At 36.4% G+C, this 18,254-nt stretch overlaps 1 protein-coding gene across 1 annotated transcript in view; it reads left to right on the top strand.

The window, feature by feature from the left end:
- The window catches only part of PRIM2 (DNA primase subunit 2), a 92,541-nt gene that overhangs the window by 8,199 nt on the left and 66,088 nt on the right, over positions 1-18,254 (top strand). Inside the window, exons 5-6 of the mRNA XM_085056592.1 lie at positions 13,296-13,391; positions 14,241-14,378. Of these exons, the coding sequence (XP_084912718.1) occupies positions 13,296-13,391; positions 14,241-14,378 (234 nt within the window). The remainder of the gene's footprint in view (positions 1-13,295; positions 13,392-14,240; positions 14,379-18,254) is intronic.

Genomic DNA, 18,254 nt, shown 5'->3' with positions numbered 1-18,254 from the left:
TTGGAGAGACTGATGTTGTACGGCACCATGTCAAAGGCTTTACAAAAGTCCTGATAAATGACATCTGTGGCCCTTCCCTTGTCTGCTGATGTAGTCACTCCATCATAGAAGGCCACTGGTTTGGTCAAGCGGGACCTGTCATTGGTGAAACCATGCTGGCAGTCCCAAATCACCTTCCTGTTATCCAAGTGCCTTAGCACAGCTTCTAGGAGGATCTGTTCCATGACCTTTCCAGGCACAGAGGTGAGGCTGACTGGTTGATAGTTCACAAGGTTTTCTCTAAGCTTTTTAATGATGGGTACAGTGTTTGCCTTTCTCCCTTCACCTGGGAGTTGCTGCTGCCATGACTTTTCAAATATCTTGGAGAGTGGCTTGGCAACTACATCATACAATTCTCGCAGGACTCTGGGATGCATTTTTTTCAGGTCCCTAGTTTGTGCTCTTCAGGTAAGAACATAGTTTGTGTTCTTAAGATTAGGTCTTATCTGTGTTATCTGACCATCTGGGCAGCTAACACTCATGTTAAAATTACCTTGCTTTCTTGGTGAATTGTGGGGTAATTCACCCTAAGTGTTTCAGTAATGAGAAAGCAATGGCTGTGTTTGATTCTAATGTGAATTATATGTCCAATCTGTTCTCATCAGATTGTTGACTTCAGTTGAAAAATAATTGTGGTCAACATAGGTCTTTATTCATAAAATTTGTTCTAGAGCCTTTGCAATCTACTAACTACTTTTAAGATATGGCTTTTTGCTATAGAAACAGCCACAAACTGCCACAGTCCTGGGGACTTTGTGCACTCTTCCATTTGTGAACACTGAGATCTGGAAAACCATGGAAATTAAAAATAAATGCATTCAATGAATGCTTATGATAGCTGATGAGGACTTAGTTAAGATTTAATATTCCACATATGAAAATCTTTAAGGATTGCTCGAAAATGTAGTTTTCTGTGTTATTGTCTCCTTGGGGACACATGATTGCATGTTTGTGCATGCTAAAAACCATTTTGATTCTTTTTGTTTGTGCATATTATGAGAGTTACTGGAGCTATAGGTGTATAACCATGACCATGATTTAGCTTAAATAACAAAACCCTAAAGGCTGGTGTTAAATACAGTAGCCAAACATTGCCTATTGTGGTCAAGGATTTATTGATAATTTTAAGAGAAATTATGTACAATTAAATAAATTTCATTGTAGCATAGACTTTATACATGCATATAAATGTAAATTATTCTATTTTCTTTGAATAGACAAGTTGATTTTTGCGCTTTAAGTACGTGCTATGGAGAATGCAGAATATAAACTGTCCAAAATTCTGTAAATGCTCTTATTCCACAGTTGTTGGTTTCTCATTAGAATTTAGATTCAAAACTTCTTCTCTTTTGATTTAAACTCATTCTATTTCTTTTGACAACTGATGAGAAACCTTGAAAATGCCAAATCTGTGTAGACAAACAACTGTTGTTTTTGAGATGTTTTAGGGATATTACAAAAGAGTTCCTGCTGTTGCTGCTTTGTTTGTCTGAGTAGTTTAAAGGAAAATGTCTATTGCAGTGTCTGCATTAATGATTTTAACAATATTTTGCATTGCAGCTATGAACTGTTTTGTTAGGAAACTGCAGCTTTGCCTGTAGTTCTCAGTGTAAACTTGACTTAATAAAGATTAATGTGCAATCTTCACTCTACTGAAAAAGACTTTCTCTTAAAATACTGCTTAATTAGAAGAACTTAAATATTCTAAGAGATGTGGCTGATGTACATTGTATGTTGCTGTATTGAAATGTCTGGCATCAGTGCATGTTGATAAAATAGGATTTTGTACAGTATTGAAAGTAATAGAGGCTTTCCTCTGTCTTTGAGAGACTTTTAGAAATGCCATTCTGTGGTTCAACAGACCTTTCAGTGAAAGGTGTGTTTGTGGAGCTCTATTTCTGTTGCTTATTCCCCAGCCTCATATTGTCCTGTCACAGTTTCAGCATTCAGGCTTGTAAGAATAAATTAATATTTGCAGGTTGCTGGAAATAGCTAGGAGTATGGCTTGGTTCTGTGCTACTGAATGTGCCTTCAGTATGTCAAAATGATTAAGAAGGTATTCCTTTCTTATTCCTGTTGAGGCAACAAAGCATCATTTCATTGAAAATCTACTACCCTGCTTCTACTTTCACCCCCTGCTTCCAATTCTTGTGAGATTTTAGGCAAAACTAATCCTTCCTTGCACTATAATGTATAAAACATTTAAATATTATTAAGGAATTCCATATGTATTTGAAACAGGTCTAAATGCTATGGAGCTATGTAGAGGCCACTAAAAAAGTAAAGCCACTCCAGAAGCAATATTCTTTTCCTCAATATTCTATTTGTAAAAGACTTTAAAAAGGAAATTAGGATGAGCTATTTTCTTCATGCTTCTCTGTTAGAACTTACAATGTTTTCATGCCTTATTGTGCATGAAACAAGATGGAAATCAAGCTTAGTGCTCTACCTATTAGAAAAGGGGATGGTCTTTAGAAAAAAGAAGTAAGTTCTGATGCTACAATACATTTTCAGTATGGGTAAATGGATAGAATTGCTATTACAGAACTTCCAATTGCTTATGATGCACTAAGAAACTTTCAGTTAAATTTCTTTAAAGAGAAGACAGGTGCCTTGCATTTTCTGGATAATGGTTCTGGTTTCAGAATTGTAATCTGAGGAAGGCCAGAGCTGCTAAAGCTCGACCTTGGCAGAGTCTGGTGTAGCAATGTTAACAATTCTAAGAACCACTGAAAGAAGTGATTCTCGGTATTTATTGGAAGAACCGGTCAACTCTTTTGTCAGGCAGAGGAATAAATGAATTGCCTTCCACAGTTTTGTCACTGTTGTCTTCATTTATAGCACCAACAAAGTGAACCTAAAATTGAGAGTTCAACAATTGTCACCTCTCACCTTGTCTTGTTTTCTTACATGCATGAGGAAGTGAGACTTATGTATGTATTGTGCAGGGGTTTTGCAGACTAAAACCCCTGCACAATATATACATATAAATTATGGATTGGGAATTACTGCTTTATAGAATCAAGAAATCTTCAATCCCACTAATGGATAATACTTAAGAAGTTGTTAATATCTTTGAATACTTAATAAAAAGATCTTATTTAGCGAATTTTGGAAAGAATGAAGTTGTTAACGACTAGAAGAAAAAAATACCAGATTTGAAAAGGTTTTTTTTTTGTATATGATGGTCAGCTTTAGAGAGTTTGATGTGATAGTAGTTCTGATCTCATCGTTAAAGGAATTTTTAATCAAAGAGCAAGAGCTTTCTGAAATTAAAAATAGAAATGAAATTTTATGAAAATGAATGTTTTAATTTTTATAATACGATTTCCTGTGTCCAGTGGCTGACATTTGTATTGCTGATGGAGCAAAATATGTGGCATGGGGTTTATTATAATTAATAAATGCCTGCTCTGGGGAGCTTTACCTGCTTATAAAGGTGCCCTTCCCTTGAAAAAGGAAGGCTACATGGTACTTAAGCTAAACATGATGACTTCAGTATTATGAATTAGTGTTTGAACATGCATGGTATTATTACAATTCAAATTTTTTAAAAATGTTTGTAAAAATAAGCCTCTCTACATTCAATATAAATTGTGGAAATTTGAAGGTTAGGTAAGCTCTTCCTTGAAAAGTTTTTACAAAGTTGGCACTGGAGTAAGTTAGTCCATCTTTAATATTCTGTGAGAAGTCTCTGGGACCTGGATTTCTGGGGAAAAAAACCATGAAACTTGATTTGAGTTTGTATTTGAGACACTTTTTTGAACTGGAAACGTGTGGATTGCATTTTAATCACTTGTAGGAATAGCTTTGGCCAATCTGTTCTCTTACAAGAGTGGAAGATGCCTGGACTTGTGCTGCCCAGGCTAATGGAACATTGCTTTGGTGCTCAAAATTTTACAGTACTTTGAAATATTATTGTTTATACCTACCAATTTATGCCACCATGAGCAAAGGTAGAGAGCATGCTATTAAATAAAATGTTGAGAAAGGAAGAGGGTAGAAGGAAAGCAAGAGTAAATCTCTGCTTTAAGAGTATTTTCCCCTGATACATTGATTGGTTTTCTATCACAGCAAAAGGAGAATAATGGAATGGTTCTGAAGGTATTATAGAATGTTTCTAGTCTGTTCTATACTTTATGTACTGAAAAAAATAAAAAGGAAAGAAAAAAGCTTTTTAAGGGATAGTACTGCCATCATCCAGATAAATACAGAAGCTATTTATGTATGGCATGTAATTTTCAGCACTCAAGGTGTATTAAATAATCTATGTGCAAAGTCAGTCACGTAGGGAGCATTGGAAATCCTTGAGCAGCACTCAAGAGGAGTAAATGCTGACATTTAAGGTGACAGAGCCCATCAAAGAGAATGTGCAAACACAGGTGTGCAGTTGAGATTTACATCAATTTAGGAGATTAAAGTATTAAAATCTTTATAATAAATGGGTAATTACATCAATGATGCCTGACAGTTTTTGGCAGTAAAAGGCACTAACAGATTTTAAGATACTTAAGGGAAATTTGTGAATATTTTAAATGTTATAGTCATTGAAGAAAATATTTTAATCTCAAAGTAAGTTGTTCAGTATATGAAGGAATTATATAAAAGAAATGGTTTTACAGGTAAGTGATTCTTGGGCTTCAACTACAAAGTTCTTGACACGGTCAGAAATATCTCCTTTGAAGCCCTCAATATGAGTTTCAGCCTTTTGTCTGCTTTGCCTTGCATAATTTTAACTCTCCAAGACCTGCCACTTGTTCTTAGATATCAAATGGAAGATCTGTCCTTTCAGCATCTGCAGCTGTAGGTCTGTGCTACATCTTGTGTTGATTTGGGAGATCTAATGAACTTCTGGGTCCTTTCCACTTGGTTCTTGTGAGAACTTGCCACAAAACCTGTTCACCTTAACCAGTCACACTTTGTCTCTCTCTGGGGATAGTCTTAGGGTCTCTTCTGTTCAGGTGGACCAAAATGTTCTCTGATTGCTTTCAAAGTGTTGTGTTTGTTTTTTTTTTTTTTTGCCTTCAACACTTTTAACAGTATTTTGAAGATGAAGTTGTTTCATTTGCCTTGTCCATGAAAATGTCACTGCTTTGCTTGCAAAGTTCCCTCCATCTGTATATTCATATCTCAGTGGTGGTCATGATTCTGCTGCTTTACTTTCCTTTAAACTTTTAAAAATTAATATCAAACCTAACATATTTCATCTTGTTCTATCCACTAGTTAAGAAAGATAGGGTTTTTTTCCTGTTTGTTTGTTCTTCCCTTCTCTTTGTATTTGCCTTCTACCTGTCATTGTATCTTCTCTTGTATCTTCTTTTAGCCTTTCTGTGGTGTTTTGTCATTTCTGTGAGTGTCCTTTGCCATTTTTACAGCCTTCAATTTTAGATCAGATTTTCTTTACTGATCCCATTCTATAGGGCTCTTGCAGTTCCCCCCAGCCTCATGGCATTTCAATATGTGATCTGCTCCTGTTTTAATGTACGGGTTAATAATTGAAGTATTATATTTTAGTTTGATTGTGGAACTTGGCTTAAGCCACCCTTGTATTTTGAGTTCAATTCTTCGATGCATGTCTTTTCCAATGGGTTTTGAACCCAGGTTATAGAAGATTCAGTGGAACTGTTTGGAGCTGTTTGGTCATTTGCATGTAAAAATGTCTCTTGGTGACTTTAAGGGCATTTGACACAATATGACACCTGCTTTTTTCTGTGCCCTTGAGGTCTGCTGCACTGTGATAAAGGCAGTGAAATCGGCTTAACACAGTTGGATGTTTTTGACAGTCAAAGGTAGATTGCTGCTTGTCTCATGTTTTTTCCTAAGTACTGTTGGATGCTTTGATTAGTTGCTCTACCTTTCCAGGAATTGAACATATATACTGGAATAATGAGTGGAGTAGAATGCAAAATTTTATCCAAAATTTATTTTCTGGTGATATTCTGGTCATCACTTTGACTGTTCTGATTTCTTTATCTTCAGACTATTTGTACCTTGAAATATTTCCTATTTGTTGCTTCTAGAATAAATGAAAATTAATAGTTATTGTCATGTCTTTATCTGTGGTGTAAGGATGTTGTGTAATTGAATTTGTTTCCTGCAATGCCTCTGTTCAGTGTTATCTTTCTGCAGTTGCAAAAGAAACTTCTAAGTGTAGTATATTTCATCTTGAATACATCTATGTTTCTGTTTCCACAGACAGAAAGTTCAATTTAAACATTTTTTTTTCTTACTTCTAAGTAGCCTCTTGAAATTTAAAAAATATTATGACCTTTTAAATAAGTTCTAGTTTACATGTCTTATTTTTTGGGTAACAGCCAGTTATTGCAGAATCAGCTGTCTTAATTTTTAGATACTGTTATAAAGCACATTATTTTAAGAAATGCTTTGGATCATAGTAATAAGAAAGCAATGGCAGATGGGTATAGTCAGCTGGGGGAGCTAAAGGTCTTTAGTGCATCTGCAGGCATTTGAGAGGAAGGAATAAAAACTGCAAGATAAAACAGAAAGAGCAAAATGTATTAACGATATAATTTTTTTCCACAGTAGCTCTTTGATGATGCAGTTGAAGTGCTTTTTTAGCTGCTTTAAGCAGTAGAAATTAAACTCCTTTAATTTCCGTTCTTATGATTGGAGTACTCCTATGAGAGAATTTCTGATATCACTATTATGCTTTCTTCAAAAGCATTTATCCTGGTAGTGGGGCAGTTGTATAAGTATTTGTAGTTCAGTTTCTTGAAAAAATGCTTTTTGACTGCCTTTATTTGGTGCAGGAGATGCTAAAGTCAGATGTGGATTAATGAGAATGGGGACTAGGTTGTGTCCCTATTAAGGACAGATATATTTGAAAGAATACTCAATATCATGTCTAGCCACCAAAGGGCTGTGACCATAATTATCCATTTTGGAAGCAAATGGTGTTTAAACCAGAATGTTCTTCTGATATGGTTTATGGCTTTTCATTTCAGGTGCATCAAATAATATTTCTTCCTTTCCCAAACAGGATGGGTAAAATATTTAAAAGTAGAAACTGTCTAGAGTCTGTATTACTGTGTGGAAGCTTATGCCAAGCTAAGACAGTAACTATGCCCAAGTAGGCTATGGTTTGCATTTGCTAAGGAAATGTTTTCAAATTTTGTCTTACTTTTCCATTACTTAAATCTTGCATTTGTCCCTTCGCTTGAAAACCAGTGATGCTTATTTTACAGGTGACAGCAAAGGTCATAAGTGATACATGCCTAAATGTGTTTACTCCCAAAATAAGCTTAAGATATCTGTTCTGTCATTTAAGTCCATGCTTAGAGTCATAATAGAAACTAAATTGTATGTGTAAAGGTTTAGGAGGAGGGTGGTTTTTTAAGTGCTAGAGTTTGTTAAGTAAGACAGTGAAACGTGTACTCTTAGTGCTTTAAAAAACATAGTGGGTTATTCTCGTCCAAAAGTAATTGGGTTGATTGTCAAGCAGCCTGGGCATTCTAGTGAGCTAACATTTTGAGGGGTGGGTAGATGGAATGAGGTTTGATTAAAATATTTAAGCTTAAAATGAGTGGTAATATTCTCTTGCAGACTTTTGAAATAAAGCTTGATTTTTTTTTTTATTTTTTTTATGCACTGGCAGGATGTATGGGGGGCTCTTCATTTACTTTTCTCTAATGGATCCTGGAACTGTAAGCATGACTTTGTTGCATTTTGCTGCAGTAATTCTAGTTGCATGTATTTCTTTGCACATACGGTGTTGGTGATATTCTAGAAAATTGTAAAATTGAGTAATACATGTGATTAAAGAGTATATAGCTACTGGGGATGTCCTTTTTCACCTTCATAAACATAATGAACAACAGTCTGTAAATGTTGCAAAATGCTAATTAAAGGTTTTAATTTGACAATCATCTCAATTTGATTAGGAACAGATGCTAATTATCCGCAGAAATCTAAATGGACTCTTAGAAGGTCTTTATTGCTTAAAATTGACTTATGAGACCAAAGTCAAATTACTCCACAAAATGTAGTTACTTGTGCCCCTTTATTGCACTGGGGCACCATGGTTCTTACTAATGGCTTTGTGTGCTTCATCATTTGAGTTAAATAGGAACTTCACAATCCACTGTAAGGCTGAATCCTTCTGTACTAGGTACTATATGTGTTCTTTCTGGTTTGAAGTACATTCTCCAACTCCTTTGGAAAAGCTATGTGCTTTGAAATGAAAATTGCAGAAAAGGCTGCAGTAAAGATACGACAAATAAAAACATTCTTCCTCCTAATCTAGCTGAAAGCAACTAGACAAGGTTTGGAATACAGTCTAAATCCTGAGGCAGATGTTCTGTTGTAACTCTGGGTTTCTAAAGTAAAATTGAAATGGCAGCTATGCCAAAAATGTAGTGGAAAATAGGATCTTGTATCCCAGGCTCTTCAGCTTAAGGTAGAAGAAGTGGGAAGGGGACCTACGCTATTTGTTTGCTAATGTGCTCTAGCACTCAGTAGCTGACCAGGTCATACTTGACTGCCATTTATCTAAAGGCTTGGAAAGGGTGAAAAAAATAGCAAGTCTTGACCCAATCCTTATAGATTTTCAGTTCTAAGCGGTTGGTAATTTTGGATTCTTGGAAGAAACTTAGTACAGACAAGCAGAAAAGTGTCATCAAGTGTCTCCTCTATTTTCTATAAATATTTTAGGCATTCTTTTGGGGAATGAGGAAAGAGAAAATTGGGAAATGAGTAGTGTATTTTTAAAAATGATACCCATATGTTGTACAAGAAGAAAATATAGTCTTTGAATAATCAAGGTGTTAAGTTCTTTTGTAGTGGTTGAAATTAATAATGTTTGTACAATGAATTTATTTTTTGCATAGTGAATGCAGTAGCTTTGGAAATGTTTATATTGTTCCTTAATACAGCAGCATAAAAGGTGATAGGATGGTTTCTGCAGGACATAATTATGCTGCAAATAGAATTTACTCGCTGCTGTTTTGGACATAAGCTTCAGAAAATGGTCTGCAAACTTTGAAGCACTCTTCCCTGCTAATCCTGTGATTGAATGTAGAGAAGCATTTGTTAACAAGTTTCTTTATAATTGCATGTGATGTTACAATCCTGATCTATAAATGAAAGAAAACTTGTTGACATATTTATCAGAAGGATCTACTGTTAGCTCTTCAGTCATGTGTGACTACAACATGTATGTGGTAATGTTTCTGCGTAATTCCGTAGTAGTAATTGTTTTGTTCACCTTTCCTTTTAATGGATACAGGGAAATGTTAGTCAGGAATGTAGCAGACTGGACCTGTGTCACTGAGTTTCTGTGTGATTATGGTAACCATGAATTAACTGCATAGTGAGGAAGATCATAAAATGTTCTTTCTGTGCCCCTCTGACTCTAAAAAAAAGCCCAAACAATGTTTCAATTGATGGATAAGAATAGATAATAATTCCAAGTGCTGTCGTTTATATTTTTAAGTATGCCAGCAAGCTGAACTTGAGGTAAAATATAAAGCAGTAGTACCATGGAAGATAAAATTTTCTTATTAATTAATTTGTGCTTGGCCAAAATAAAATTGATTATCATCGGGTTCGTGAATGATAGATTTATGACCTTCTAAAATGTTTTGTTTAAAGTGCTTCATATTTTAATTGAAAGGAAATCTGGGAATGATGTCCTTAGCTAATCAAGCTAGTGTTCATTAACTGGCTGATTGCACTTTAAATTTATGTTCTCAAATTTAATGGTATCTAGGTTAATACTTTGGTATTCTAGTTCTAGCTTAGCTTGTAGTGTGATGTGTGGCAATGGAGAAGATTGATTAGGAAGCAGTTGTTTTCTCTGCTTCATGCCTAAAGCTGCAATATAGCAAAGTATTGATTGACACCAGCTGTTTTTGGGCAGGGTGTTGTGCCACTTGAATACCAGCTGCTCTCTGACTAAAAGTAAATTTTAGGAAATTCACTTTCTAAGAACACCAGTGGCATGTGCACACAAATACCTGAAGCTGAGTCTTGGAAAAGGAAAGGAGTTGTGCTTTGGGTTCTTATTCCTTACTGAGAGACTTAGGAACAGTAAAACAAAGTAGTTGCACATGTATAGCAGTATAATGTATGCATGCATCTTTATCTCTTCATTAAAACAGAGCTGGGATATCACATTTATTTTGAAGTTTTTGGACTGCCTCATTGACTGTGTTTGTTTAACCAAGCCCTGCATATTAAATTATTCATATTTTAATCTAAATTTATGTGTCTTTGTATTTCCAGGACAGTTCTGTGATTAAAAATCAATGAATAAACTACACGTAGAAAGCAAGAAAAGTAGAAATAATGCAACTTGTCCTGAGTACTTGCTTCTTTCCCTTCCTCTCTTTTTCTATCTTTATTTTTCTAAATTTCCTGTCTCAGAAACTTAAAATGAACTGTTGAGCTGTTTCAAGCTGTGCTATGTGACCCACTGCCACTGAAAAGGGAAGATCCTTTCCCTGGTGTTCTTTGCTTTTGCAAAGCAAAGTCTGACATTGTGATAAGCAGTTTACTATACTGGCTACAAATAAATAAGGCAAAACTAGTGAATTGTTTCCTGTGAGATGAGTTTAATCAGCTCCATGTGGAAGGTCAGATGATCATCAGGTGAGAGCCTCAGAAGAGTTCTATGTTTTGTTTTGGGGTTTTTAAAAAATATTTTGAACACCACAGTATTTTCTCTGGTAAAGATCATTGAATTCTGTCAGAAGTTAAGCAGCCTGTTTATCTTTCCAATCTTGATTAGAGTCCTAAAAGCTGTATTTAATTGTGTCTAATTTTTTAATGGTTACTGAAATGTACTCTTCCAGGTGCTATTTTTGGATGAAATTATTAAATAAACAAACTGTAGTATTCTTTTTTAAATAATTAACCCCCCCCCCCAAAACTACAGTAAAAAAGCTTTTCTAGCTTCTGTGAACCAAGAAAAATTGGGATACATGTTTCATGATGTTCTCGATGCAGAAATACAGACATGACCTAACTGAAAACTTGAGTCTGACTTTAGACTATGAGGAGCATATTTCTTTGCATTGCATCTTCGGTCAATTTTACAGGAAAATGGTGAAATCATTAATGCCAATGGAGGGTTATTTTTCATGTTCCAGTCTTTAGGAAAGCCAGTTTTATTTTTGAATACATTCTGGAGTCGCTTCCCAACTTTAGTTAGGGGCTAGGATTGTCCTTGTTTCTTCTTTCTCTTTCTCTCCATTGGCTGAATCCATGAAGGCAATGTGAATTTGGTGAAAAGGCAAGGAGCAAGGTGTCTGGAGGGCTGCTGAACGTTTACTTACTTGTAAGATACTTAGATTTAATTGCTTTGATAAAGCTACTTTGTTAAAAGAAAAATGCTTTCTTTACAGGCTGCTTTTTGCTGAGCTTTATATTTTTACATGCAGAAATATGCTATTGTGTATTTCCTCTCTCTTCAAAGCTATATTCTTCTGCCTTGCTGGCATCTTTATTATTATTTTTTAGAGCTGGTTTTCCTGAGAGAGTACTACAGATTACGTTAAGATGCAGACAGGGTAACCATAAGCATTCTCAATGTTGCTGCCTTGGCCATTTTGTATGCATCTATCAAATCACTGTTTTTGGCTAACCTGCCCCTCCAAGTTTGAAATTAAAGGGTCCTTCCTATGACTTCCAAGAAAAGTGTTTAATTTTGTTATTTTGGGTTTTTCTATTGAGAAGGTAAAAAGTTTTATTTAAATTCCCATTTAACAGCATGTCAGTGTTGGTCAACAAATCTGATGTTGTGCACCATTCAGAGAAGAAAACTGCTTAAGCACATCCCTTCCCATGGAGAGGAAAGACGCTGGGTGACTTTATCTTGCATTTGGAGTCTGCCCATCTATTCCATGTGATGGCCTGGGCTTGGTTCCTGACTAGTCTCTAAAAACTACCTTGAGTGCAACCTTGTATCAGCCCACTGTAGGTATTGGAGCACACATCCAGTTTATGGAGAGCAGTGTTATGCTTTGGTGACATCTCTGTCCATCTACGTTTTGAGAAGGTATTCTGTGTTCCTTAATGTTTTAATTCCTTTCAGTCAGGGACTGCTTCCATTATATTTCATGACGAACATGTTGTGCAAATATGTGCAGTTTTGGGTGCCACAATGTAAGACGGATATAAAACTATTAGAGAGTTTTAAGGAGGGCATGAGGATGGTGAAAAGTCTGGAGGGGAAGCTGTATGAGGAGTGGCTGAGCTCATTTGGTCTGTTGAGCCTGGAGAAGAGGAGACTGAGGGGAGACCTCATTGCAATTACAGCTTCCTCATGAGGGGAAGAGGAGGGGCAGACCCTGACCTCTTCTCTGTTGTGAACAGCGGCAGGACCCGAGGGAATGGCCTGAAGCTGAGTCAGAGGAGGTTTAGGTTGGATATTAGAAAAAGTTTCTTCACCCCAAGGATGACTGGGCACTGGAAGAACTCCCCAGGGAAGTGGTCACAGCACCAAGCCTGACAGAGTTCAAGATGCATTTGAACTCTCAGGCACATGGTGTGACTTTTGGGCTGTCCTGTGCAGGGCCAGGATTTGGATTCCACGGTCCTGATGAGTCCCTTCCAACTCAGCATATTCTATGATTCTATGATGTGTATTTATGTGTATGCACTATTTCAGTTTTTTTAATTAGGAAATGTAGCATTGTGATTTTAAAATATGTCAAGTTGTTAAATTAGAGCACTGCTGCTTTATTGTTTCAAGAACTGCAGAAGCACTAACACTTAGAGGACAATAAATACACCATTGTTCTCGCTCCTTAGAAAAGGGAAAGTTAGATTCCTGTATATAAGGTTAGATATAATTTTGTTAAGTTTGTATTTAAAAATAAGCTGAAACTGTTGCTTTTGTTAAAAATCTGACAAAGCTGTTTAAGTCCTTACTAACTACCATTGATTCGTCTTGCTTTGTTTTAATGTGTATCTAGAGAGAAGTGAGGATTGTCACAAGTTTTATTTTAGAGAGGTTGACTTTTAAAAAGCATGTTTTACAGTTCTTTTTAATACTTAAAATTATTGTATTTTAAAATCGGCCCTTCTGCTTCAGAGGGAAGGTTGCTTAACACTATTGAACACTAGTGTTTGCTGGTTTCTGTTTAATTATTAGTGATCCCTTGGTGAATATATAATTCTTTTTTCAGCTAAACTGATGACATACAGGCGAAGTAACCTCTTAGCTCATGTTAGTAAAATCAAAAAGCCTTGTCCTAAAGTATTTCAACAATTTTAAAACAAATTCTTAATTTCAGATTGGAGAAGACCTGAAAAATGAATTGGCTAATGAGCTGTCTGCATCAACCCCTGGCTTCTCTTTGTCTAAAGTAAAAGAACAAATGTTCTATAAGGTAAGTAAAAGTTCCTTAGTCCCAGAAATCTGCATTCATTCTCTCTCAGTTTAATGCAGAGTTACTAAATTTTAAGTTTTAAGTTTGCCGAAAACTAACAGTATCTAAAATCTAAGTATCTAGAAGACTAATGAGAGTTCCTCTACTTCATGTGAGTAATACGGGTGGATTGAGGCACTGGGAAAATAAAGGAAGCTTCAAACTAGTAAAAATGTCTTCTGTCCTCTCCTGCCGTCCCTTACTGTTGCCACAAAAATGATCTTAAGTTTTAATGTTTCCCAGAAAAATTACTTAATTCACCTGGCTGCCAGATTGTTCAGGATGGAGATATTCTCAAACATCTATTGCTGAAATTAGGTTTGGTCTGATTGTATTAGTCAGAAATCCATTTTGCAAGAGAGCAAGGGATGAGGAAAAAGTTTCTAATATGGCCCACTGATTCTTTGATGTAAAGTTGGTTGGGTTACCTTTTGTATGTAGCTTGCATTAATCAAATATTCCAAGAAGTCTGGAACAGAAGGCCATCAGAAATCCATTTTCAAATATCAAATCAGTAAGTGATGCAAAGCTACATCATTGGGTCAATAATCGTAGACACAAACTTTGAAGTAGTTTGTTTTGCCTAGTTGCATGACTTTCTGTAAGCAAGCAATATTTTCCCACCAAAATAATGATCAGCTATTCGTAAGTCAACATTTAATTTCACAATCTTTGAGTTTTGTCTGGAGACAGTATTAAAACGCAGAGTATGGCTTAAAGCTCTGCTGGTCCATCTTGACTCTTAGGGCTATAAACATTATTACTGCATTATTTTGCTATTCCTCAGTACAGGTTTTTCTTCTTTCTCAGGTTGGACTTGCAGACGCTGTGGATTTATTTAGAGCCAGAAGAGTATTTATTAAAGATGGTTTTGCCTATGTGCCATTTAAGGAGATTGATGTGATTGTTTTGAATAACTATAGAACAAAATTGTCTAAAGCACTGGCGGTAAGTCAGATAATGTCTGATTTTTACAACTTTTGTTGCATTGTTTGGTGACACTCTTGGACAATAGCCTTTTGGGTCTTCAACTGTAAATGCTTCTATCTGGAGAATGCCAGAAACCTTATTAGAAGTACTGGCAGCGCTAAAAAATTTCTTTGTGAGCTGAGTGTTCAATAGTTTCAAATGGTATTTAGCATATGATCTGAATTCTAAAGAAATTTGTGCTAGAGGATTTTAAAAATTGTTTCTCACAGAGACGGTAACATGCCCTTTCATTCAACATATTACTACCCCTATGCACACAACTGGTTTTTCTGCTCATATCTATCTTTTCTCCCACAACATTTTGCAACAGTTTTTTGTTGGGACAAGTAAATAGTTGTGTTTTTTTTTTCTTTTTTCTTTTACTAATAACTGAGATTAGCTCATCTGGTTAGAGCATGGTGCTAATAATGCCAAGGTCACGAGTTCAATCTCTGTACAGGTCACTCACTTAAGAGCTGGACTTGATGGTCCTTGTGGATCCCTTTTAATTCAGAATATTCTGTGAACTAAAATGAGGATTAGCCAGAATATGTCAGGCAAAGGTAAAGTTTTTGTTGTATGAATATTTGAGGCATCACATCTAGTTAGGACATCTATGTTTAATACTGTATGTGAATGTCCTTCTGTTAGTAATTCAGCAATCAATTCAGGAATTGCTTGTTTTACAAAATGAGACTCTTCACAGTGTTTAAAAGTTGGTGATCGTGTCTAATGCACAAAATTTTAGTGCTAGAAAGTGTGGCATTGAGTAACATGAAGGCAGTTTGGATTGCTCTTTAAAAATGTTTTCAAAGCCTTATATTATATCACATTAATACTACAGTTGCCTGTGAACATTTAGTAAACAAACAGCGGGAAGTAAAAATGCATTCCTTTAACAAATTAGAAAATTAGCATACTGGAATCTTATCAATTTTGAATATAACTGGAGTCTGTGGAACTATTTAATGTACAGAGAAAATTGTGATAGTCTTGTGTGAACATTTTCATTAGAACTCTTGAATACAACTGCAACTAGAGATAGCCATATTTAAGTTGATGCATAATGGTCTTGCTAAAAGCTGATAACACTTGTGTGGGATTTAAAAGAAATGAATGTGTTCTACAGAAATATGACTAAGTATGCAGGTGTTCTGCATCTATTCAAAATACTTTTGAGAAGCTTTTTGGATTTCTGGAATTTGCATCTTGTATGAGTAGCTGAGAAGTCTGAAAAACAGTAAAAACTGCAGTGAGTTGCCCCTGACTTCTTAGTTCAAGCAGAAATATGAGAACACACACACTACCTTACATGTTATTCATTTAACCTGGAGTACTTTATTAAAGCTAATAGCTGCTTTATAGGAAAGAGGTGCTTCTTCATGTTATACTTTGTAGTCATGGTTTAGAAATTTGAACACTCATGACCTAGGAAAACTATCTTCTACAGAAGTGCTGTGTTTGAAGTTATTGCAGTGCTTCAGGTTTGCATTAGTCTTTTACTATATAAGCTTTGTTTATGAAAGTTCACCATATTTTCTAGGTAAGGAATAAAAGATTAGTGATTTCTGTCCTGTTCCAAAGCTCCTAATTGAACTTTAGGGGTTTTGATTACTAACTTAGTTTGAGAAACTGTACTTAGTAAACTGTTTTAGCAAATTTTAGCCAGTCTTTGGAAATGAGGGCCAGAGTTTTCCAGCATGTTTTACAGAGGTCAGTCTACTGTTAATTCTGTTACTCCAGAGGCTTAACTGAAGTGTGATACTTGGTAGCTGGATACTTAGTGTAGTTTTCACTGGAATGAAACAATAAAAATCAATTATATTTCAGTGAAATTGTAAGAATACACTTTAAAAAAAAAGATTGTGTATATATAAATCCAGAGAATAATCTTAACAATTTTCATCAGCCCTATCTGGACTGAAGAGGCAGAAGTTATGACAAAATAGAACAATTCCAGTATTGTTTGTGAAAAGTAGTTGTTGAAATACAATTTGATCTAGGCCCAAGTTCTGCAAGTACGGCTGGTTTAGTTGTACTAAAAGCTGTGCTTTGGTAGCATTAATGCTTTTTTGTGTCTGCTGCGAAGGAGAAATCAGCCTAGAGAAATGTGTTTCATTTCAGGCACTCTGGTGATATAGAGGTCTTTGTGACTTTGCACAGAGGTTGTGCATCACGGTCAGACTTAATTAAGAAGTAATAAAGCCTTGAACATCATCACCTGTTTTGTTATTTAATTTGTCTCTTAATGAATGTATTTGATAACATTACCACTTTGGTAAGCATTACTTGTGTGTGTGCTTTTGGGAGTATGTTTTAGTGGTTTTGCAGCATCTGGCTATTTACACTTTGTTCTGAGCATTTTCTAGTAGACAATCCTTGTATTAGAATTTGAGGATTAAAGACTGTAATGGTGTGATAATCTGAATTAGGCTTGAATGCTATTTCTAAAGAAGGGGTTTGTAAAATTAGGTTAAAAATTGTATCTTCTGTTACATATTTTGACTTCACTGGGTTAAAAACTCTCTGGATGGCCCCAGCTGTGGTGGTGAATGGTGCCGCATCCAGTCGGTGTCTGGTCACTAGTGGTGCTCCCCAGGGCTCACTGTTGGGCCCAGTCTTGTTTAACATCTTTATTGATGATCTGGATGAGGGAATCAAGTGTACTCTTAGTAAATTCATGAACAACACCAAGCTGGGTTGGAGTGTGATCTGCTGGAGGCTAGGAAGGCTCTGCAGAGGGATCTGGACAGGCTGGATAGATGGGTGGAGATGAGTGGTATGAGGTTCAACAAGGCCAAGTGCCAGATCCTGCACTTGGGTCACAACAACCCCATGCAGAGCTACAGGCTGGGGAAAGAGTGGCTGGAAAGTGGCCCAGCAGAAAAGCCCTGGGGGTGCTGGTGACAGCAATTGAACATGAGCCAGTGTGTGTGCCCAGGTGGCCAAGAAGGCCAATGACATCCTGGCTTGTATCAGCAATAATGTGGCCAGCAGGACCAGGGCAGTGATTGTCTCTCTGTGCTCAGCCCTGGTGAGGCCACAGCTCAAGTGCTGTGTCCATTTCTAGGCCCTTCAATTCAAGAAGGACATTGAAGTGCTGGAATATGTCCAGAGAAGGTCAGTGGAGCTGGTGAAGGTCTAGAGAGGGTAAGTCCTATGAGGAGAGGCTGAGGGAGCTGGGATCGTTTAACCTGCAGAAATGGAACTCAGGAGAAATCTTACTGTCCTCTACAACTTCCTGGAGAGATTTTAGCCAGGTGGGGGTTGGTCTCTGCTGCCAAGCAATTAGTGACAATTAGGATGAGAAGACACAGCCTCAGGCTGTGCCAGGGAAGTTTTAGGTTGGACAGCAGGAGGAATTTCTTCACAGAAGGGTGATTAGATATCAGAATGGGCTACCCAGGGAGCTTGTGCAGTCAGCATCCCTGGAGGTGTTTAAGGAAAGACTGAATGTGGCACTCGGTGCCATGGCCTGTTTGACGAGGTGGTGTTCAGTCATGGGTTGGACCTGATGATCTCAGAGGTGTTTTGTAAACTAATTAATTCTGTGGTTCTGTGACTTTGGCTAATATTTCTGGTTTTGACAGTCTGCTATAAACTTCTAAGGGACAAAATACCCTGATTATAGATAGTGGAATGATGGTTTTTCAAGCATGTAGTTTCTTACAGCTCTCATTAGTGATGCAATTCTTCAGTGTTAAAGCAGCATAGTTTTCCAGTATGGGTTGTTTGTGCAGTATTATTTTGTACTTGATGCATGCTTTGCTTCTTGGAGCTTATTTGGTGCTACTCCAAGCAGTCACGTGCACAGGTTTTTGGAAGGAGTTATGCCTAGACAGGAGTGATGATATG

The sequence above is a fragment of the Lichenostomus cassidix genome, chromosome 3 (assembly GCF_008360975.1).
Source record: "Lichenostomus cassidix isolate B80296 chromosome 3, HeHo_3.0, whole genome shotgun sequence".
In the NCBI taxonomy this organism is placed as follows: Eukaryota; Metazoa; Chordata; class Aves; order Passeriformes; family Meliphagidae; genus Lichenostomus; species Lichenostomus cassidix.
The sequence above is the reverse complement of the archived record's forward strand: the minus strand, read 5'-3'. Positions and strand labels throughout refer to the sequence as shown.